Source organism: Rattus norvegicus, chromosome 6 (genome assembly GCF_036323735.1).
Source record: "Rattus norvegicus strain BN/NHsdMcwi chromosome 6, GRCr8, whole genome shotgun sequence".
NCBI lineage: Eukaryota > Metazoa > Chordata > Mammalia > Rodentia > Muridae > Rattus > Rattus norvegicus.
The window spans coordinates 144,728,112-144,751,270 of record NC_086024.1 but is presented as its reverse complement, the minus strand read 5'-3'; the positions used below and the strand labels follow the sequence as shown (position 1 = coordinate 144,751,270).

Genomic DNA, 23,159 nt, shown 5'->3' with positions numbered 1-23,159 from the left:
AGCAGCAAGTGACCTCGCTTCCTAAGCCCTCGTGCAGGACTACCTGGTGGCACTCTCAGTTCTGGAGGTAACCTACTTGCATCCTTGGGGTTCACTCAGACCTATGGTTCTTTGGTATATTCTGGAAACAAGGAGGACGGCCCTTTAAGGGGAGGAGTTTGTGGTGCGTGACAGAGCTCTCCTTTATAGCCTGCTCCATGCCTCCAACTGATTTACTAATGGAGTCCAGATCCAGGACTCAAGGCTTTAAAAGCCCATTCCAGCACATTTCCTATTATGTGCTGGGTGTTCACCTCCCATAATTTTACACAGAAGGGAGCAGTTCCAGCCAGGAAATGTAACAGCCATCCAGAGGTTTTTGTTGTTCAATGTTGTTCAGTCTCCTATTGCTTCCCCATCATCCCAAGAATGAGCAGCCAAGCACCTGTGAGTCCAGTTCTCTTGTTCCCTCTAAGGACGACATTTGCTCTAGTGGAAGGCCTGGTAGTGCAGCTTAAACTTATTACGGAACATGCCAGATGGCAAAGACTGGAGGCAGAGGTCCATGGTTGTGAGACCAGACATCAAGCTCTGGACAGGGAAAGGTAAAGAAAGGCTGAAGAAAGGGAACATGGCCTCCACTCTTAGAGGCAAGTGTTTGAGACCTAGAATAGATCTTCGAAAGGTCCTCAGAATAATGGCAGCGGGACAGAACCAGTCAGTGTACATTAGAAGCTTGCCAACCTAGCCATCACAGCCTAGGGCCTGTTAAGGCCTAGGTAAGATGGAATCCCCAAGTCCCGACACTGAATCACAATGTGTGAGCATTGACATTGGTTTAAGCATGCTTCACTGGGGCTCACGTACAGCTATAAACTACATTGGTCAGTTTGTCACGTGGCATTTCATATAAAAGGCTGGGGGGGTTTGCAGAGGTGTCTTAGAGGTGGCATGGTTGCCTAAAATGTACAATGTCCTGTGTTCAATCTTAAGAAAAAAAGAAGATATAAGCTGCCAATATAAACTACAAAGGAAACAACGTTCATGTACATATCATTTATGTAAAGTCATGGGAAGGCTTATAGTACCTAAAACTTCTCTATCTACCCTCAAAAAGTGTAGCTGTAACAGGTACTAGGTTACCTGTGCTAGGCTTACCACTGGCCTGGTGACCTGGATGGGGAAGGCAAGGTCAGCAAGAAAGAAGCTCAACAAAACTGTTCTCTCTTTCCAACCAGCATTCTCTCCATTCCTTATAAAAATCACATTTCAAGGTTACTATAAACTTGGTGCCAGCAGGGAAGGAGATAAAACCTTAACAGAAAACAAGGGCTGTGTCCTTGTTTAATCAGGATTCTATGAGTGTGACAGCCAACAAGGCCCCTAGGCCAATGATTCTCAACTTTCCTAAGACCCATTAATACAGTTCCCCACGTTGTGGTGACCCCGACCATAAAAATATTTCCTACTTCATAAATATAATGTTGCTACTGTTATGAGTCATAATGGGAATATCTATGTGTTCCGATGGTCCTAGGTGACCCCTTTGAAAGGACCATTTGACCCCCAAAGTGGGTCTCAACCCATAGGTTGAAAACTTCTACCCTGGGTTCGCCACCAAGAACATTCAGATTCAACCTCTAACCCTCAACCCCTGCCCTGACTACTTTGCTTTTACAGAGGCTTATGTAGTCACTGAAGAACAGGAAGGGACTCACTTCATCCAGAGGCTTACCTACCACGTGCTGCTTAAAGCCAGTCATCCATCAGCCTGGAGGAACACAAGGTGACCAAGGCAGGCAGCACAAACACTGAGGTGGGTTGCTCTGGTGCTGTTTGCATTCGATGTTAATTCTGCTTCCTCAAGAGGGGCTGCCCCAAAGAGGACTGAATCTCCCATACTAAGGTGATTTCATGTGAACCTTCTTCCCATTTTAACTGGTCAAATAAAGGGTAGAGCCTGTGATTGGGCAGTGGAAGGGAAAGGTGGGGCTGGGAAAGGGGTGAGGGGTGGGGGTTGGGGAGAGAAAGAGGGGATGGAAGGAAGATAGAGCAGCACCACATGGCCTGCAAGCATTCATGTACTTGTGCAAGGATCCACAAGTAGCAGGGGATCTCATAACTGGGGAATAGAGTCGTGTAGTGGTAAATCTGCCCAATCTAGGCTTGTAGCTTATAAATACTGTAACTGAGTTGTGTGTTTTTGCACGGGTTTATTGGGGTTGGAGATTTACTGCAACAATACAGCCTATGTATAGTACATAATGCATACTATATAGAGGTATATTAACTGAACACACAGAGTGACAACCCCATGAAACTGAAGGGGGAAAAGGCAGCTATAACTTAAAGAATCCAGGTCAGGCCTAATGAGAAGAAGCAGGGAGGCCTTCCCTCTCCTATTAGCCCGCTCAGCTCGCTAGCTTTCCCTGAGAACCTGTCACCATAAGCACACTTTGTTCAAAAGGGTGGGGAAGGAATTAGGAAATAGAAATAGGGAAATAAGAAATAACCCATCAGGCAGTTTCTCCCTTGCTCTGAAATCAGTTTCCCCAGAGGCACCTGCAGGCCAGAAATACTTCATTCTCTGCAGGAGAAAAAGGGTTAAGTAGAAACAGCACCCCTGTGCACAGCAGGGTGGCGGGGCAGCAGGGCAGCCTGGGCTCACACCTGTCCTCTGTCACTCCCCCTCCCCCCCAAAGCCTCCATTCATAGCTCCAAGTCATTTTCTCCTTTTTTTTTTTTTTTCCTCTCCCTTTCAATTCCCAGGCTGGGAATGCCCTGCGATGTCTGTCCTATTTCTGGGCAGATAAAAGGTAGAGCTACAGAAACTGCTGGATTTTTCTCTAACATTTCTGAATGTTTCAAGTCAGAACCTGAACCATGAAAGAAAAGAAAAACCTTTGAAAACAGCATCAGTCACTTCTCGCAATCACAAATAAATAGTGGCTCGCCCCACTCTCCTTTTTTCTCTTCTATGTAAAAGAATGAAGTATGTGAAAAAGAAAAAAAACTGTTAAAAATTATATTTCAGTGGATTTTTACTGCTGCTCGCTGTTTGGGTGTACTACCAAATACTGATGACTTCAAAGCTGCCTGCAAAAGACTTGAGGGCTTAAAAGTTTGCCAGTCCCCTACCAGCATTCTTCATTCTTCTTTGATAAAAGTATAAAAAGTAAACATCCACCCATCCATTCCACACGCATCCCTGGGTGACACCTATGTCTGCTGTCATCATATAGGAAAGTTATCCAGGTTCGTGGAATCACTCTGGTGATTGTATGGGGATCAGACTCTTTAGAAAAATAAAAAAAAAACAAAAAACACATAAGTAGGTTGCCTTTAAACATCTCTAAAATTATGATTTCTAACTCAGCGTAATTTGGCGACAGAAGAGTGCATGGATTGTTGAATTGTTTCTATCTATTCTTGATTCCAGTAGCAGCAGAAATAAAAGCCTTCTCTCAGAGCCTCGGGAGACACTCTCCTTTCTATTCTGTTCCATTCAACCTCTTCCATTTCTACATGAACACCAGTGGGTAATCAAGCCAATCTGTCCCATGTGACCACTGGAGCCTTCTCTGCCGGGACTTGTACACACATTTCTACAAGTGTCTTCTGTGAGAAACATGTGAAGCAGCTCTTGTTCGGTTGTTCTTCCAGCTTCTGGGAAAGGGGTATGGGGGAGAACAGGAACAAAGGAATGTAAAAACCTCTCCCCGGCTTCCAGAGGTTTCCATTCCTTCTTTCCATGTGGCCTTACGTCCTTCGTGACACCAGGGCCATGTGCAGGGGCTACATATGGCAACATGGGCCTCATAAACTAGGAAAGACTCTCAAACGCTGCTGTGTATTTTTACTGAGGCGCCTTCTCATTCCCTCTGTCTGTCCTCCAGACGGCTTCTGCACCTCCACTAGGATCTCATACACATGAGTCTCTAACATGAGGCTCTACCAACCTGGCCCAGGTGTCGCTCACCCCTGTCAGTGACTAGGGACCTCCACCACCACGTTAGGAATCCAATTTATTTAGCATTTAGGTTCATTTAGCATTCAACCTAGAATAACCTATGATCACTTTTCTTCTATTTGAATCCATATACTTATTTGTATCTTTAAGACCTACCAATATGGTAGCTCTTTCCTTGAAGTTTTAAAGATTCCATAAGATTCCCTCCTTTACACATAGCAAACACTCTCTTCAAAGTTACCATTTCCATTTTCATAGAATTCTCCTCTGGCGAGAGGAAAAGTTATTACTGTATATTTTTTTTCAAATGTCTCTACAAAACTCTGAAGAAATAGGCATGCCCATGAGTCCTCTGAAACTCGTAACGGAATAAATGATCAGGACCTCAGATGAGGTTGCCCCAGACAGGCTCCCTCATGAACCACTTAAATTGGGGATAGATGGTCTGGCCGAAGAGTCCCGGCCCTTTTTGCTTTTTGTGTGTTGGCCTGAAGTGGCATATTTGACTGTATGGTCAGTATTAGTGAGAAGAAAGCAGAAATAAAAGTCACTACAAAACGTGCATGCTCCACTGCAAACAGGAGGCAACTTAGGTGACGATGGGTCATTTCCAGTGTCAAATAATGAGTCTGTTAGTGAGTCCCTGGGCTGCAAGGGTATCTGAGCTGTGGGGCACTCCTAGCTTGTTGGGAGGCCCTGGGTTTGATCTCCAGAAGCACAAAGGATTTAAAGGAAGATATGATCTGAGTTAATTTAGAAAGAAGGGGGGAAAGCAAACAAATTACTAATAATTTCTGTGCTTGGGGTGCTAAAAAAACACAAATCATTCCACTCCTCCGCTGTTCCACCACGCCTAAGGAGTCCTGTCCTTTCTATGACAGACAATTTGCTGTCATAGAAATCCTCCTCTCGACAATCTACACAGAAATTCGTGGGGACCCATCTCACGATTACATCTGTAGGCAGAACACTGGAACACTGCTCAAAAGCACAAAGTGTGAATTTGCAGATATACAAAATAACCAAGTGGATGCCACAATGATACCTTTATTTTATTGGGAACAGCTTATTTTGTGTGTTTGTAAGCAACAACTGATTCTCTCCCAATTGTATGCAAGACAAAGTGCTTGGACTTTTAAACTAAACAATGACGATATTATAAGAATCATGGTTGGGTCATGCAGCTTTTTTTTTTAAAAACCTATTCACATATTTCACACATCAGTGTCCTTTATAAAGCAGTACAGAGCCAAGCATCACTCAAGAGTCAGGCAGAACTACTGGGACACTAGAAAACTTCTCCTGAGCTGGTATTTCAGTCTCCCCTGTGTGGTAAAATCCAAGCGGCTGCCCTGCACTAATACGACCCACACCTGCCTTTTCTGGATGCAAGCACAAACACACTGCTCAATGTGGGGGGTTAACAGCGCTGCAGTTTGCAGCGGCAAAGAGTATATGGCAGTCATCAAGTTGCAAACCTCAGGTTACTGTCAGAAGTCTGTTCACGGGGATAACTGCTCTATGCTAAAACAGATGGTGAATGCTGGTTAAGAGAAGCGAGCCCTCTATGAGAAACGTAAATCAACCGTACAGAAAGTAACAGTGTTTCCAAAAGTGGGCAAAGCTGAAAGTCAGATGGTAAGACATCTGGGCAATGAGGCTTTGATCTCTGGTCAGAGAAGCTGTATCACGTGGGTTGCTCCAATCCTTATGCTGGGCAAGCAGTTTGTAAGCACTTGTAAAGGGGCAGAAGTTGCCGCTGCCGCTGAGAGGTTGCAAATTGTTTGCATTTGGGCAGGGAAGCCACTCTCACGACTCATTCGGGAATTCCTACAGACCAGGTGAAAGCCCCTTCATGGCCCCCTCGCCTTGTGCTGCTTTTCATAGCACAGGAGCTACTGAATACTGGCTTACCGCCAAGTGGCTTTAAGGTGAGATTTGACAAAAATTACCAAGTACACACATCTGCCCTCACCTCATTATCTTTCTACAGCTACTTCCCAGGCAGCTGTTCAAGAACTACATGTGTCCATTTACTGGATTGAAACAAACAGCAGAGGCATAAGGAGAGCCACACAAAGCATATGCTTTCCAAAACAGTGGGAGCTTCGCTTCTGGGGATACTGACAGGGCATCAGCTGCTGCTGCTGCTCTGAAGGCAGGAGACCCCTCCCCAGCCCCCAACCTCCCACACCCCGGCTTACCTGTTTCTTTGTGCTGAACCTCTGCCAGGTGTAAGTCATTCAAAAGGTGCTCCAAGATCTTCTCCGGGGTCCCAGACACCACCACATATCTGTCAGAGAGCAGAGAGTCCACTGAGTCATCCTCCGTGGAGGACTGTGAGCGGCTGCTCCATTCATCGTCCTCATCTTCTTCGTCGATGTATTTGAAATAAGGCACATCGAAGGTAGGCAAGGGCAGCTGGCGCTCCGAGAGCGCGGCGGAATCTTTCCTCTCTAGAGGGGGGTCAAAGACCCGCAGGCGGGAGCTGCCCATTGTGAACGGTGCCTAACAAAGGCATCCCCTAAAGGCTAAAAGATCTTGCCATTCTTGTCCTTTCACTGGGAACTGAGTCCATCTGGCTGCTGAGAGCTCTGCAGTCAGCTAGAACGCTGGAGAGGCGGAGAGAAAAGAGGGAGGAGGAGGGAGGGTAGGGCAGGAGGCAGAGCGAGCGAGCGAGAGGGGAGCAGAGAAGGGAGGCAGCCAGGGAAGGAAACCGGAGCGTGCCTGGGCTGCGGGGACTCTCACCTCGCGTCGCTCTCCGCGCTCCCCGTGGTGGGGGCTGGGCCACAGCTTGCAACTTTCTTCAGCACCAGCACACTCTGGCCTTGGTCTTTAACCTGAACCATCGTCACTTCATCATCTTGCTTTAATTGCAGATCAGAGTGATGGATGAGAGGAGAAAAGGGGAAGAGAAAATTAAAAAAGAAGCCAACTAGCTTCACCTCGTTTCTTTAAAGCGCTGGAATAAATTAAGAGTGTGCTCCAGCCTCTACTAGTACAGAATCTAGGCTCAAGGTCTCTGGAAACACACACACACACACACACACACACACACACACACACACACACACACTCCCTAAAGTCAGGATGCTAAAGCAATGTGTGTATGTGTGTGTGTGGGGGGGGGGGGTGGTCAGGTATTAGGATTTAAAGATTTTATTTTTAAACCTACCTCCAGGAACAATTGGACTTGGAGAATAGAACATTGAAAGTTTCAAAATGTGCAGCATACTAACTGCATTTGTACTACTGTCTTTACCTGGCTTGAAAAAACCACAGGATACCTACTATTAAAAATACTAATATAACGAGGAAAGACTTGCTTTAAACCGTGGGCAAAGGGCTGCCCACTGGATCATTCAGGTCAACCTCCACCTCCCCCAGTTGTTTCCATCCCCACCCCACACCCACACCCACACCCCCCCCCCCACACCAGCTGGACTTTCAAATTTATCAGGTACTTGTTGTCAACAGAATACAAGCAAAAACAGATCTCTAGTTAGAATCTCATCCCGGCTGAAGTTCTGACACCATGGGCCACTGCACTGACTTTCTTCCTCTCTGTCCCCTTTAAAAGAGGCGAGAAGCTTAACTCTCACCCATTTCTGCCCACACAGCTTCCACAGAGCTGAGCAGCCAGTGTGTCTGTCTGACCTGGCTCAGTCAGGGGACAGTCCCTGCTGACCCAGCAGTATGGACCGACCCAAGTCTAAGCCATGGATACAAACTTTCAGGGCATTCACTATAAAACTCTCCCAAAGTGCAGCATCCAGCCGTAGGAAAACAAAACGAAACAAACAAACAAACAAGAACCATAAAAGGCAAATAAGAAAGTCTGTCTTCTTTCTATGTTGCTGATGGCTTGGAAGAAAAAACAACCCAAGACTGGAGTAAGAAAACCTGATAGCAAGTAGGTTTCCTCTGAAAGATGAAGTCAACTCTTTGCAAAGGAACCCTGTGCTACGTAGCATGGTTCTGCTGAATACCCCTGTCCTCATGTGTGCATGGAAGGTGCTATATAACTGCTTCCATAGGCCCATCACTGAGCAGTGTGGTTTTTTTTTCCCTTTCTCTTTTTAAAAGACTAGAAAGGTGCCAAGGCCAGCAAATCGCTCACAGAAAGTAAGACTGTCACCTCAACTCCTAATTTCTAAGAAAATGGAAATCCTCTTGGATTTGTCTTTAAAACAAACAGATAATTGGTTATCCTGGAAAAAAACAGCCATATACTTGCAGGTTCGTTCTTTTTAAATCTCTTCCTGACAAATAATTTTGCTATGTAGAACTGATATATTATGTCTCAGCAAGGTCAGACACATGGTGTCTCTGGCAATTAAGGATGGGTATTCATTGTTCAGCTCCCCAAGGAGGCCCGTGTGACTCCTGTAACATGAATACCAATGTGTAATTGCAGTCTTTTCATTTCTCCAAAGCAGTTCTTTTGTTATCCATGTGGCCGAAGTGAGCTTACTCGGCTGAAGAGAGGGGCATCTATGGTTCGAAGGGGGATACGGCGCGATGGGGGATTGGGGGGGGGGCAGAAGAAAGCCAGGACAGGACATGTGGAACCCCACAAATAATTCTATTATCTGAAAGAACGGATGTGAGGAGACAAAGTCTTCTCCCGGCTCCCTCTAGTCGCAAGCCAATATTCATTTTATATGAGAGGCTGTCATTCTGAAGTATGCTTTACATCCTATGTACATGTGATATATGGCATTATTAACTTCTGCAGGCTGCGCACATACATATGGATGGGCAGTACTTCTCTAATGTCTGTGTAAGTGATATGTATGACACGGCTGTGCACACAGCAGTCATACTTTACCGGGCAGGAGAATAGCTGAGTCGGGTTGATATACTATCAATAGCATCTTATGCCACTGTAATAGGTTCCATTTGGAACCTGTTAAAACTAAAGGAGAGGAGAGGCGGAAAAATCAATGAACAAGGGGAGATGTAAATTACCGAAACCTGCTGTGAAAACACACGAATCCTGTGTGTTATAACCATCTACAAAGGAGGACGAAATTAATGCCCCCCGAATCTGGATATCTGTCCCCAATTCCTCTTCCCGAAAGAGAGGAAAGAGCACCATTGAGGTTGGGGTATGAAATATTTATTTCGGTAATTGCTAGGGTTGAAAATAAGTATTAGGATTAATGGTGGAAAACATGTTCAACAACAGATCGTCCTTGAAATAGAAGCATTAAAACTCGTGATTGGCAGTCATTACATAGCAAACTTTGGGTAGGACACCCCGCTGGGCACCAAGCAGCAAGCTAAGATGCTCTGCTCTGAACTAAGTTAGCTGGTACCATGAAAACAGCAGCACAGCTTGATCACACCCTAAGTTCAGGGGACAAGGCAAGTGGAACCCACGGGGTTTGGAGGTCACAGATGAGTGGCCTGAGAGACTGAGAATGCTGCTAAACAGGACAAGGACCTACAGAGAATGATGAGTCGGATCACACAGATGATGCTTGAGTACTGACAGGACGGAGTACTGTAGATATTTCCCAGGCAGTTAGAAGGAAAACACAGTTCTCTGCACAAAGGCCAAGGATAGAGACAAGTTGGTTAGTGGTTCAGATTTTGGCAGTTGATAAAGTTGAGAACAGACAAGTGTGGAAACTATGAAATGGGATTTAATGGGAACAACGCAGTAACACTGATCGTAACAGTCTCTGGGGAAGTACATGGAGATGACCAGGAGGAGCTGGACAAAGCAGCAGGGAATAGTGTCGGGGGTTCAGGGAAGAGTCTGCCACCCTGATGGTCAAACTGACAAGCCTAAGAAAAGATCTGCTGGCACTACTTTGGGGCAAGAGGTAAGAAGGACCCACAGACCAGGTGTTCTGAAAGCTGAGGCAGGTGACGGGGAGGCCGAGAAAGGGAGGGAGGGAAGAAGAAAGGAAGGATGGAGGAAGGGAAGGAGGGAAGGAAGGAAAGAGGGAAGGAAGGGAAGGAGAGAGTGAAGAAGGAAGGGGAGGAAAGGTGGAAAAAAGGAAGGAGGGAGGAAGAGAAGAAGGGAGGAGGGAGGGAAGAAGGAAGGAGGGAGGGAGGGAGGGACGGAGGAGTGTCTAGGGAAAGAGGGAGGTAATATTTCCATATTACCAATCTGAGACTTTCAATGTGTAGGGCTGGGGAGCTTGAAGAGCCTGTGGCCCTGGCTGAGGAGGACCCAGAACAAAAATGCAGGATCAGGCTACAAGGGAGACCTCTTCTTTCAGATAGAACCTGCTGGCTCAGTGAAGGGTGAAGCAGGAACAAGCTGGAGAGATCATATGCAATGCTTCTTTCTTAGTACCCTGGTACTGAGGGCCTCTGGAGGAGGGGTGTGTGGCGAGGTGGGTAGCCTAAAGAAGATGTTATTGGAAAAGTAGCCTCAGGGATGCAGCGGGAAATGAGACAGTTATGAAGAGAAAGACTGTCGGGCAGCTCTGTGAACTGCTGAGGCTAGAAAAGACATTTGTGGTTTTACGACCTCTTGCTTTAAGTGCTCAGGAGCCTTAAAGGAAATGAGTGACTGGTGAAGCCCATCCAGGGTAAGGGATGCACAAGGAGACATCAGCGTGGGTAGAAGGTCAAGAGGAAAATTGCCCTTCACAAAGGAAGGGGCAGATCAATTGTGAAAACTGAGGGCTGCTTGACCATCAACCAAGTGGGCCACAGCATGGGGAGCAAAGGCTCCAACAGGAACAGTTCTGAGTAGTGAAGACTAAGGGGAGGGACAAAGGCCCCTGAGTGACACCTGTACTTTGGGTTGGGTCCTAGGTTCCAGATTTACAGCTTCTACAAGGCTGACAACTTCCTAAGTGGTTCGTGCACTAAAAGCATCCTTAGTTTAAGTTTTCAACCTTTTGTCCTTGATTCCTGAAGCAGCTTGAACAGGTCCAGAATTACAAAGGAAGAAGGCAACTTCTTTTGCTTAAAACAAATCCCTTTCCACACACCCTACTGGAATTTATGTTAATGAGTCACAGTGGGAAAGTCACCAAATAACCCCACCATAGGAGGCCAGGTTGCTAAGGAAACCAACCACCTGCTCAGAGGGCTCAAGGCCCCTGTCCCTGCCCCTAAAGGTTTCAGTGGTCACCAATGGCCAATCAACATAGGCCTTTGCTGTTCATTTGTGTCCTTTAAAATATTCTTTACAATAAACTGGCAAACATATTTCCTGGCTTCTGTAGCCACTTTGGAAAACCAATGGAACCAAATGGGGTAGATTGTGGAAACTCCAGTGCATAGCCAAAAGATCAGAAGCACGGATAAAATAGCCCAGCCCTCATGATTGGCATCAAATGTTGGGGCTCATTGCTCAGCCTTGGGATCTGATGCTATTCCCCGGTAGACAGTGTCATGTCCAGTTGAATTATGGGTAGTTGAGCTTAGATCACTACAGACCTGACCATTTCTCCTGTTGGCAGAGGAGTCTGCCTCCCCAGTATGGTCATGGAAGTATTCTGTTGACAGCTGACTGAGAGTAGAAAGAAGACAACACTGTGCTCCCCCAACCTATGATTTTAGACCCTGACCCACGGGAGCTGAGCTGGCACTTACTAGACCTTGATGTTCTGTTCTAGAGGATTTCATAGGGAATCAACAGCAGACAAGTTCACTATATATTCATAATGGATCAAAACAAAAATACAGCTATTTAGTTATTATGTCTGAACTAAGAATGAATATTGTCCAACCCACGAAATCCCCCGCAGCCTGCCTGCTACCTGCTTGCACTTTCCTTGCCTAGCTTGCATTCTCTGTTGGGAGGATAAGATTTAGCCATAGAATTACCCTAGTTTCTAGACAGTAATCCAGAGCAAAGCCTCACATCCTTGGGATCTTTCCAAGGTCAAATCCCCAGAGTACCTTCCTGTAACCCTTTCCCCAGGATGCCCTTCTAGAGCATGAAGTCTCAAGATGCTTACAGGACAGCAATGAGCCCAATTCAGTCACCTGCGGGTGTCATCCTCAAGGTGGTCTCTGATTGGACGGCACTGATGAAGTAGCAGGGTCTAATGCTGCCCTGGCATTAGAGTGATAAAGGAGACCATAGCAGTGGAGTTTTGGAGGAGAAGAAACACTTCTTGCTAAGGTGGTTAAGTGTCAGGCATTCCAGTCAGTGATAGAGGGACACCGGCTCACAATGGGAAAGCAGAAGCCAGACAATGAGCCCTCCAAGGAAAATGGGACAGCATCCTGGAGTAAGGACCAGAGGACTAATGGATTTGGGTAATGGGATGAGGGTATAGATGGCTTAAGTTGCAGGAGGTGCCATGTTCTTTTCTCCCCAGTGTGTACATCTTCAGGGAAGGCCTCACCCCCCCAACACACACTTTAGTCCCAGATCTGCAGAGACCAGCTCTCATTCCCACTTCAGGGGTGGCCCGAGAAGCTCTAGCAAGCGGCCAAGAGGACTCCTCACAGTTCTGCCCATGGGCACATTACTGGAGACAGAAGAGGAAGCAGAACAAAAGCAAGTAGTACGTAGTCCTCGGCTGACAGTGGGGTAGGTAATAGGGGAATTGGACTATGAGGCTTATGACTTTCGGCAAAGAGCCTTCTGGAGGGAGAAACCAGGGGAGGGATCAAGTCCCCGATTCCTTGTGCCTGACCCAGTCTCTGGATGAACAATGCTGATGATTTTACTCAGTTCCTCTCTACTGCTATCCTGAATTTGAATTCTGGATGTACAATGGAACGACCACCCTCAAATGACCTAGATTAACTTCCACCACCATTCTTCTTGTGCTTCTATATCAAACTTGTATCCCCCATTTATTTACATGGACATACAAATACATGTACATTAAATACATGTATTTGTATTTTCAGAATGAAAATACAGAGTTGTAAATATACGTTTTTTTTTTAAAGGCAAAGGAGGCCTTAATTTTATTCGAGCCAAGTTTCTAGTTATATCTGCATTTTCATATGTCACAGTACGGCCAAGAAAAGGTGGTGATAAATGTGTTTCTTAGCCCGCTGGAAGGGTCATGGCCCTTAGCGTGATTGTTTCCACTATTCCCAATTCCTGCCCCAAGTAGCCCTGGCTTCTCCCAGCACAGCACATCTATGGTGCTCTGTGAGTGAATGCTTTGTAAGAACCCTTACCTGGGGGCTCAGATGTGGGCTTTGAGAGCCAAGAACCTTCTGACTGTGTACGGAGATAAAGGCACAAAACATCTTACATGCAGAAATTCAGATTTATCGTCTCATCTAAGGAGGCTTGACTTCTTTGAAAGTTCTCCTGACATTAACTCCCTCAATTCAGATGAGATGTCCAAAAACATCCAATTCCAACAACCATCATCTGACTGTATGACCTCTGGTTACCTACTTTCTGTTTCTTCTTCACTAAATGATGACATTCCAAGGACAGGGACTGTGCCTTCTGTCCTTTCTCTAAAGAATGGGTCAGGGCCAGGCACATGATATTCACTTGATAAGGATGTACTGAGCATGCAAATCCATGAGCAAGCAAAAGAGGAGGGACCCGGGCTCCCTCATAGCTCAAGGTCACTTTACTGTGAGGCTCTCACACTCCCATGCACTGGCCACTCAGACCTCTCCTCCGGCACTGAGCATGACAGAACATGTCTGAACTGAAGTGTCCGAGCTGCCCACTCCACATGTGCTGGGGTCCTAACAAACGAAGCTCCTAGGCAACTAGTGCTTGGGAGGTTACGTATCACAGCATCAGTAAGGCAAGCATTAAATGGTGTTGTCCCTCAGGTCTATGTCATGCGAACAACCAAAAACGCAGGTGGCCACAGTCATGTCAAATGGAGGACTCTGTTATGAACCCTTTGCATTCCTAATCTCCTTTTTATACTTCATTCTCCCCTGACTAGATTTCCCCTCTCATGGCCTACTGCTCAAAAATCATACCTGGTGTGGGACAGTCTGAGAGAACCTTTCAGATGGGAACTTTAACAGTCCCCTAGGTTGACAGCATTGGCACCAGGAAGTCATAGGATGAGCACGGGTCTCAGAGCTGCTTCCCTTCGAGCCCCTGATACAACAATCACGGTACTAACTTACAAGCACATTGTTTACAGCTAACAGCTTGCTGTGCATCCTTCCATCACACAGCCCCAGCCTGACTCATCTCTCCTCCAGAGAGCCAGGGCGTCAAGCCACACTCACTCAGTGAACAGTTACCGAATATGCTAATCAATAAAAGGGATGAATGGACAAATGTGGATTTTAAAGTGAAACATGGCAGGATACATTTCCCAGGAGGCTTTCCCCTTAAGGAGTAGGTGGGGCACCAGGCTACGTGGTGGTGGATAACAGAGCCACTGTACTATCCTACCATTAGCTGAGATGAGGCACTCAGAGAGACTGGCTAACCCGAGGATCATGACCAACAGGAGCTATTTACCAGCTCGGAGTGATCCACACTCTCACTTGAGAAACTCCTATGGAAACCGGTGACAGACAGCCCTGGACTCAGTCACTTTTCTAGGTAATTTACGATAGCCTTTTGATGTGCATGAAACATCATGCAGTCACTAAATCACAAGAAGCTAATGCAATTTGCTTACACAGCAGTAGAGGCAACCAGGACTAATGAGATGATGTTGCCGGAACTAGACCCAGGAGGAATGGGACAACAGGGAAGAATCAGCCGTGGTGGACAGATCGTTTGTCGGCGAGGGCCTACCGTCTAACTGGCAAAGCCAGAGGCTGAGTGTCCATCATCTCACACAACCATTTGAGTTGTCCTATAAAGTGAACACTTCGAAAAGCCACAGTTTATGCTGAAATGAGGCACTCAGAGAGACCTCAGTTTATACAGGAAGAGGCCGATCGGGCTGGAACACAAAGCAGGAAGATGATGAAGATATTATACACAGATGGGCTCCATGTATTCTAGTGCCTTTGGTCAAGCCATCGATAACTCTGAGACGGTTGGTGCTCTATTCTGAGATACCGCAGGAGCTTGGCTTACCTAAGGGCCAAAGCAGGTGAGTCTCCTTGGTCAGTCAGGTGACAGGCGAGTCTTCTCACCTTAGGAAGTTCGAAACTGCCTAGGCAGTTAAGTGTTTGCCTTTGAGTGGCCTGCTGGTTTGGGAAAACCACCTTAAGGATTACAGTTCAAGAGAACACAGGGTTGACAAGTGCTTAAAGTGTGGTGGTGTGAGTTCAGAATTTGGCCTACTGCTGTCAGGCAAAGCTCAAGCCATAGCACGGGGAGACAAGTGTCTGTTGGGATGGAGGCAGGGGCCCAAATGAAAGAGCCTTACACTCAGCAAAGACTGGATTGGACTCAAGTCTGACAGAGGCAGAGAGAGGATACACAAACTGCCTTGCCCCCAGAGGTCCAAGAACCGGGCAGGCATTGTACAGTTTCAAATGGTTAATTTTGTTTTGTAAACTTTGCCTTAAAAGAAAAAAAAAAAAGGTTAGTGTTGCTGCTCAGTGGTCTAGCATGCACAAGGTCGTGCGTTCAATCCCCTCCCCTGGACTGTGCAAAACAGTAAACAAAAGCAACAGCAGTGCAACAGTGCATCCCTGAGCCTGTGGACACAGTGTTCTGACTCGTCTGAGGTGGAGAGACGAGTCTGAACTCCCAGGATGTCCAAGACGGATCAGAGTAGGAAAACAAGTGACAGTGTGTTGTTTCCACTCGGAGCTTCTGAGCCCTGTGAGAGACAGAGTGCTGGCTTACCAACGACAGGCTTCAGGTAATTTTCCACCCGTGGGTGGCAAGATAAAAAGAGGCCGAGGTGGCTCAGTGTCACGGTGTACAAACAGAAGCAGCAAGACAGCTCTCAAGCTGAGTTTGATCCTGTGAGCAAGACTGAAGAACCCTGGAGACATCTGGATGGAGAAGAGGCAGTTTGCCCAGCGCTGCTCTCTCAACTAGCATGGAGTCAACTAGCAGGCAGACTTCTCTCCCATCTCATCCTGGAAGTCTGCACATAGCTTAGCAAACCGCCAGGGCCCGCATCTGTCTTGGTACTGTAAATATGGGCGCCAGACAACTACAGATCTTAGCGGGTTGGGTTAAACAAAACAGAAGCCTCCTCAGACTAAGGAGAGCTTCACCTGAACCAAACTCCACTGATTTTGCTGACAACTTATCTCATAATTCATTTTTTTTCCACTCATGGAAATCAGATTTTAGAAAGGAGATGAAGAGAAAATGCTGCTGAAAGACAGCAGTCATCAAAACAAAGATTAAGTGGTGGGACTGTCATAGTGCCGGCCTCTAAGTAGAGCCTGGGCTTATCCCGGCGCCATACAGGGGTGTGGGGTTGAGAGAAAGAGAGAGAGACAGAGAGGAAGAAAGAGAGACACAGAGAGAGGAAGAGAGAGACAAAAAGAGGAAGAGAGAGGGGGAGAGAGAGAAGGGGAGAAAGAGGAAGAGAAACAAAGAAAGACAGAGAGGGAGAAACACAGAGACACAGAGAAAGACACAGAGAAAGGAAGAGGGGAAGAGAGGAAGAGAGAAAAGAGAGACACAAAAACAGAGACAGAGGAAGAGGAAGAGAGAAGGGGAAAGGAAGAGGAAGAGAGATATACACAGAGGCAGGAAGAGTGAGAGGAAAAGAGGAAGAGAGGAAGAGAGAGAGGGGGAAAGAGAACTAGAAAGAAGGGGCAGAAAAGGAGAGAGAAAGGCTGAGAAAGAAAGTGCAGACTTGTCCAGGTGAGCTGTTAGGAGAACCAGGACTCAAACCAAAACAAACCCCAAGGAAATCATCTTTGCCCAGTTTGCTCTAGCACGAGAGTGATCGAACAGTGTTAATTAGCTCGTTGTTTTTACATCACACTATTAAATTAATAACTCAGGCTAAAGCCTAATGGGCTAACTGACTTCATCATCCCCAAACTCATGGACCCTGGGAAATGTGACTTTCATAGGTGTTTGTACTATGGAACTAAACTGAACAGAAAGCCTGTAAATATAACAGGAGAGACAGCTGGCAACTGCTCAGGAAGAACTGCTGTAAGTCTTGTTACCTCTTAGAGTCTTCCTATGACACAAGGTATCTAAGAAGCCTAAAACGATCTGGTTAGATGGGAATGGGGCTGGGGGGAGGGAGGGGGTGATAATCCGTAACATCTTGAAGTACAAGGTTTCTGTCTTTTCATCATGAGAGTGTTTCAATAGGCTGCATCAGCTTGATAGAGCATCTTGGATACTGCTGAGAAGGAAGTAGTATAGTAAACAAACAAACAAACAAAAAACCAAAACGCCAGTAGGTTTGAGAGCGTTAGTGAAGGAACTGTTTACAGAAGTGTGTGCAGATTTGAGGAAACCATATAAAAATAATGCCACGATCACAGGATCGCAAAAAGAATTAACTGCCTCAGCTGAAAGGGCTATATAACTATACGAATGCTAGATCACACTGGAGCCAGAGATATAAATGAGCCAGCCTTGGAGGGGGCTGAACAGGACTGGCTGCAGCCTCTGCGCTCTGTATCTTCCTGCTCCATGCTTCCCACGGTCCTGGTTCCATTCAGAGCAAGAGAACGCTCGTGTCCAGGTTCAAAGGGACCAGGACTCACTACTTATACCCAGGGAACGTGCAGTGGAGGGGGTGTGAGTGGAGACCAAACAACTGCATGTGCCCCACCTCAGAGTCTCCAGAGATGATGTTAATTTATCAACTCCCGGTGTGCCATAAGGGTCACGGTGTCCATTCCTACTGTCAAGAAAACCAGTGGAAGACCAGGAGTCTCTGGGGCAGGTATGCTAACGTTTCCAATTCCTACACACCTGTCTTAATTCTTGTCTAACACCGACATTAATTACCACATTCAGCTCCTACAGTTTGCTTCACGAGCCACTCCCATGTGGCATCTGATGAGTGCTACTCAATCACATAGGTGTTATTGTTTTTTGTTTTTTATCAGAGACCGCTTAAATGTTGTCAAGTACTTTCCAGCAGGCTCTCTTGCCTCAATATAGAAGTTCTTGGTTGATGGCCAGATTTGGGAATCGGGATGGAAGGTAGAATAGGGCAGCAATGATGGAGTTGGTTCTGTGCAGAGAGCTGCACAGAATGAGGTGTGCTTAGTTTTCTATGTCATCTGTCAGCCAGAGTTGAGTGGAGGGGGTGATACTACACATTCACAAGATGAAGGACGGAGAGCTAGACAAGACCACGATCAGAGGGTTAGTCCCAGAGAAACTAAATCCAGAGAAGGTCAGGTCAGAAGCCCATAGAACGGAAGCTGTTCTCCACCTGTGGCTAGGAACTAAGGCTGACTAGTCAAACCCACCAGAGTCCAAGTGACAGGAAAGCTTCCCAGAGCAGACACCAAACTGGACCTGACTCTGGGGTACCTGACTCTGGGGTACCTGACTCAGGCAGGTCCTCAGAGAAAAGTTAGGTTCATAGGGGCAGCCAGGCAGCCAGCTGAGGGGATAGGGGCTGACAGGGCATGTTTTAATGTAGAAACAAATCTTCACAAGGACTACACAGTCAGGAAAACATACTTCCTGTACTCCAAGGCATCACTGGAAATACAAGGACAGTGCCCCCTCAGTGGATTTAAAGCACTAGAAGGTACTGTACGCAAGGACATACATAGCCTCACCCAGCCTTTTAGTCAGCAGGGACTAGATCCACACGCCTTTCCCACTAAACCCCCGCCAGAGGCATGCTCCATCTCTGCCTATGTCGTAGGTTATGGTCAATTATTAATCACATAAAAGTTAGTTGGTGTTTCTTCAAAGAAGTATGGCCAGAATCAAATTATGTCAATTAACTCCGTCAAAGCCAAAGTGGATATTTCTGGGTTCCGTTCCTAGATTTACCAATTCTGGCAGGGCTGGCTTGGCTCAATTTGTTAGATCTCTTTGAGTATTGGTTTTCTTGCATTGTATGTAAAGTTGAAGCTAAGTGCTAGACAAGGGGAAAAGTCTCCATCAAGAAAAAAACAAAAACAAACAACAACAAAAAAACCCCATCAGAACAGAAAAACACACAAACTATGTAGGAACAACATGTCATTCCAGTATATTAAGTTCTAAGTGGTAGTTGGGCAGTGGTGGTGCATGCCTTTAATCCCGGCACTCCCAAGCATAGGCAAGTGCCTCTCAAAGTTCAAAACCAGCCTGGTCTATGGAGCAAGTTCTAGGACATCCAGGACTACACACAGGGGCCTTGTCTTGAAAAACAAAAAGACCTAAGTGTTAACTAAACTCTTTCTGGGTCATGCTATAATTTAATCCACCTGTATACACACAGAAATTCCACTGCATTTTAAGAAAACACAACAAATAATCTTACCCTGCTGCAGTGGGGACAGTTCCCTGTGATCCTACATGAGCCACTGACAAGCATTCCAGGAGTTAATTCCTTAGCTCACTAAGCTAGGCAGAAAGGGAGGCCCAACACCATCTGCCCAATCCACCCTCTGCTAGAGGAGGACTGCGAGTACTGAGCTGGGCCAGGACTGCTGGAAGGCGCAGGTAGGAGTCTGCAGGTAGGAGTCTCTCTAGCAATCTGTAGTATCCCTCAACCCCCAAGGCCAAGAAGCACTGTCTTCTACAATCTAAACTCTAACAAAAAGAGAGATGGACAAGTTCAGGCCTCTAACCCTTCCAGTTTTTAAATGTAAGTTTGCTAATATAAGCCCTGCATCTTAGAAAGGGAGAGGGGTGGACTGTCAACCTGTAAGGGACAGTGAACATCCTTAAGGGTCTAAGTGTGAGCAGCAAAGAGCCAAGCAGGAGCAAATGGGCCTCACCTCCTCTATGGTTGCCAGAGTCACCATGGCTCTCTGAGCTACCGGCTACCTGAGTAGAGAGGGCTGGGGCTCATCGACATCTTGGCATACATCCCTCCAAAGATCGTGTCAAAGGCCAAGTGAGAGCATACATTTTTTTGTGTGTTTGGATGCAAGTGCACATACACACACACACACACACAGAAACATGACTTAATAGTGCCCTATTTGAAGGTAATATAGAAGAAAGGGCAGAACTTCATATCCAAACTAGATCCTTTAGTGTATCCTAACACAGAGGTAGAAGGAACATGAAAACACTGGATGGCCAAGACCTGTGAAGAATTTCTTATCTGTCAACACTGGCAACATGGGAAAACATTCAAACCAAGGCACACACTAAGTCCAGACAATATTCTCAGGATTCCTTCCTGCTGGGGTCTGTAACAGTGAGCTCTACCCCTATCTTCATGTATCCTTACAGAATGCAAAAATATAATTCATTTCTAACCAAGCTATTTTTAAGAAGGCAAATTAATAAAAAATCTGATATCTGGTTTCTATGGAGGTTTTATAAAAAGGACAACTATAAATGTCACAAAAACTTCAAAGAGCTCGTAAGTAACACTCTCTCTCTCTCTCTCTCTCTCTCTCTGTGTGTGTGTGTGTGTGTGTGTGTATGTGTGTGTGTAAAGAAAAGATACTCCAAGAAGAAATACCAATATGAACACTTCACTAGAAGCCTGAAGATGAGAGAGAAGACTATACTTATTATGACTAGAAACATTTTTCTGCAATCTAGTTGCAGATGTAATTGTCACCCTAGGTTTGGAAAAATTCTCAGCAGCCTATGAAATCTGAAGAACCAGATGATGGTATGAATTTTCAGAAGTATTAAATGGTCAACCCTCACCAATCTTTCAATGGTTTTGGCTTCTCCATCCAAATTCCCCCTATAAAGAGTCTGAAACACAGAAGCCCTGTATAATGCCTCCTAATTGGGTGAAGAACTAATTCAGAAACTTAAATTATTTTAAAAAAATATAGTTTCCCCCTTGGTCAGATCCAGCAGAAGCACCCTTCAAACTTACACGAGAAAAGTAATCATGCAAGCATGTTAAAACTGGAAAGGTATCAAGGCCATTACATCTGTTACTCTTTGCAAATCCTTGTGTGTGTGTTGTGTGTACACTGTGCTTGCTGAGTGTGGGCAAGGATTTGTTTTGTATGTATGCACACACCCGTGCGTGTTAGTTTTACAGAGGGCAAAGCTGGGACGAAAGGGCAGCCTCAGTATTTATGCAAGTTATGAAATGAAAAATTCCTAGTTCCCATAGCAACGGCTAGATCACATGGAATGGGCGTGAGGAGAAAGGAGGCATCTTAAGTAAATATTCATTTTTTTTCATATTTTGTACATTCCTGGGTTGTTTTAGAGACGCGTGCTTTTAGTGTGTGTAATAACCATCTCGGGAACTGCACTTCACAGTTAGAAACAAGCCTGGAAGAAAAGTAGCTAAAACCACATGGGCCATTCTGTGCACGATGTGCAACTACACAAAGCCGCTGATAAATTAATTACGAGAATTATAAATGCTAGAGCGCTCTGGGAAGCAAGTGAGCATGCAGACCCAAACCAGGAGGCATAAAGGAAGAGGAAGGGCTCAAACAAGCAGGAGATAAACTTGGAAGCATGAGGAATATCTCCTGATCTTTTTCTTAGTTGGAGACAGGTACAGAGTGAAGAAAAACAAATGGACTAACGAGCACTGGATTTACAAGATAATGCAGAGCAAAAGGCCTCCTTTCCTGAATATTAATGTGCCCCAGAGGTGTCAAAGGCCAAAGTCCTTGCATAAGAACTAAAAGTAACAACCACTGCTGTGTCTACTCTGCCGTTGATCAACACTTGCAAAGCCTTATCTACAATAGCAGAATGTGGGTGATGGGGCTCCCTGACTTAGAGGCACCCTGACTTTTCTCCGGTCCATGTCCAGACTGAAACTTAAGAGATGAAACCTTAAGATAACAAAAAAATAGCAATGTGTATATATGTTATATGTATGGTGTGTGTGTGGGGAGGGTGCAAAGATACCTCTGTAGAATGGGTTCTCTCTCTTAGGCTTTCTGTGGATTCTGGGACGGAACTCAGGTCACCAGTTGTGGTTTGAATGAAAAATGTGTCCTGAGAGCTCAAATGTTGAATGAACACCTGGTCCCCAGCTGGTGGTGCTGCTCTGGAAAGTTAAGGACCCGTTGGGAGCTGGGGGATGGCTGGAGAAGTACGGTCACAGTCACTGCCGGTAGGCTTTAAGGTTTTATTTATTTATCTTGGTTCCACTTCCTGCTCACTTGCTGCCTTCTGTGTGCTGATAAAATGTGATTGATTGACCTCATAGTGCTGATGCCATATTTTCCCCTCATGATAGACTGCATCCCCTTGGGAACTGTGAGACAAAATAAACCATATCTTCCTAAAGTTGCCTTTGTCAGGGTGTTCTATCACAGCAACAGAGAAGTAACTGATATCCAGGCTTGTGCCCCAAGTGTCTATCAACTGAGCCACTGCACTGGGGGCGGGGGGTGGGGGGAGGGAAGGCTGCAAACTTTTTATTTAAAGTGTGAAATCTCCAATCAACTGCAATCTTAGAGCTGATACGCTTTTGAATTTCCACAGATCCGATTTAGTGTTTGAACTTGGGGAAACATTTCTTTTTACCCACAGTTGCCTTCTCTACCGGTTCCACACACTAACAGCTGCCTAGTGACCAATACTGGGGGATCAAAATTGAAAAAGAACATAGAAGCCATGCTCACAGAGTAACTTCTTCATAAGAGAGTTTGATGTGTTGGGGGTCTAGATGATTTATATTTTAGAAAAACGGTGGTTAGGGGTGGGGATGTGGCGCGGCTAATAAGGCAACGGGGCTGAGGGCAGTAACCAGACCACGTGCTTGGTATTTATAAGAGTTCAATGCCATTAAGACACAGCATTTGTCAAGATTTAGGAATTCCAGATCTCTGTCTTTTCCAGGACATTCTGAACTCAGAAAAACAACTCCAAATATTTAATAACGTGGCTTTAATAACCTGATAAGACAGACAAGTACTAGCTGGTTAGGCCAGATGAGCCATCCATCTCATAGCAACACCATTTGACAATAAATTTTTAAAAGTTCTAGCTATTTTTGGAAGATTAAAGAACAGAATGATTCTTGGCAGTAAGAGGCGTACTCAATTAGACCGGGGAAAAAATAAAAGCTACTGAGAGCTTCCCAAACAATGAATTCAACACTCCAAAGTGTGGATGCTCCTAAGTTTGTATGTGCATGTATGGGAAGGGATGGTTTTAGAGCTGGAAGAGATCGCAGATATCTAAGTCTTAATTTAGTACATATGGAAATGAGGCTTACAAAGGAAAGTGATGATCCAACTTATAGTAAAAATATTTAACTTGGAAAATTTGTTAATGGAAATTTGATTTCTCCAAAGTAATAATGTTTTTATACTA

At 45.6% G+C, this 23,159-nt stretch overlaps 1 protein-coding gene and 1 long non-coding RNA gene across 5 annotated transcripts in view; one reads left to right on the top strand and one right to left on the bottom strand.

The window, feature by feature from the left end:
• Nucleotides 1-23,159, bottom strand: part of Rapgef5 (Rap guanine nucleotide exchange factor 5) — a 234,747-nt gene that overhangs the window by 71,638 nt on the left and 139,950 nt on the right. Inside the window, exons 10-11 of one of the 2 annotated variants that reach the window (NM_001395143.1) lie at nt 6,698-6,816; nt 6,154-6,242 (exon numbers count right to left, since the gene is read on the bottom strand). In NM_001395143.1, coding sequence (NP_001382072.1) covers nt 6,154-6,242; nt 6,698-6,816 — 208 coding nt within the window. Of the gene's footprint in view, nt 1-6,153; nt 6,530-6,697; nt 6,817-23,159 lie in introns of those variants that run through there. The other variant, NM_001047915.2, reaches the window with a different exon arrangement.
• On the top strand, nt 1,977-20,618 carry LOC102556588 (uncharacterized). 3 transcript variants are annotated; one of them, XR_005486263.2, is made up of 3 exons: nt 1,977-6,356; nt 8,036-8,188; nt 12,250-20,618. It is a non-coding gene; the product is annotated as an uncharacterized LOC102556588 (long non-coding RNA). The 3 variants fall into 3 exon arrangements; XR_010052873.1 differs by having other exon boundaries at nt 6,149-6,356; nt 12,336-20,618; XR_005486264.2 differs by lacking the exon at nt 8,036-8,188 and having other exon boundaries at nt 6,149-6,356.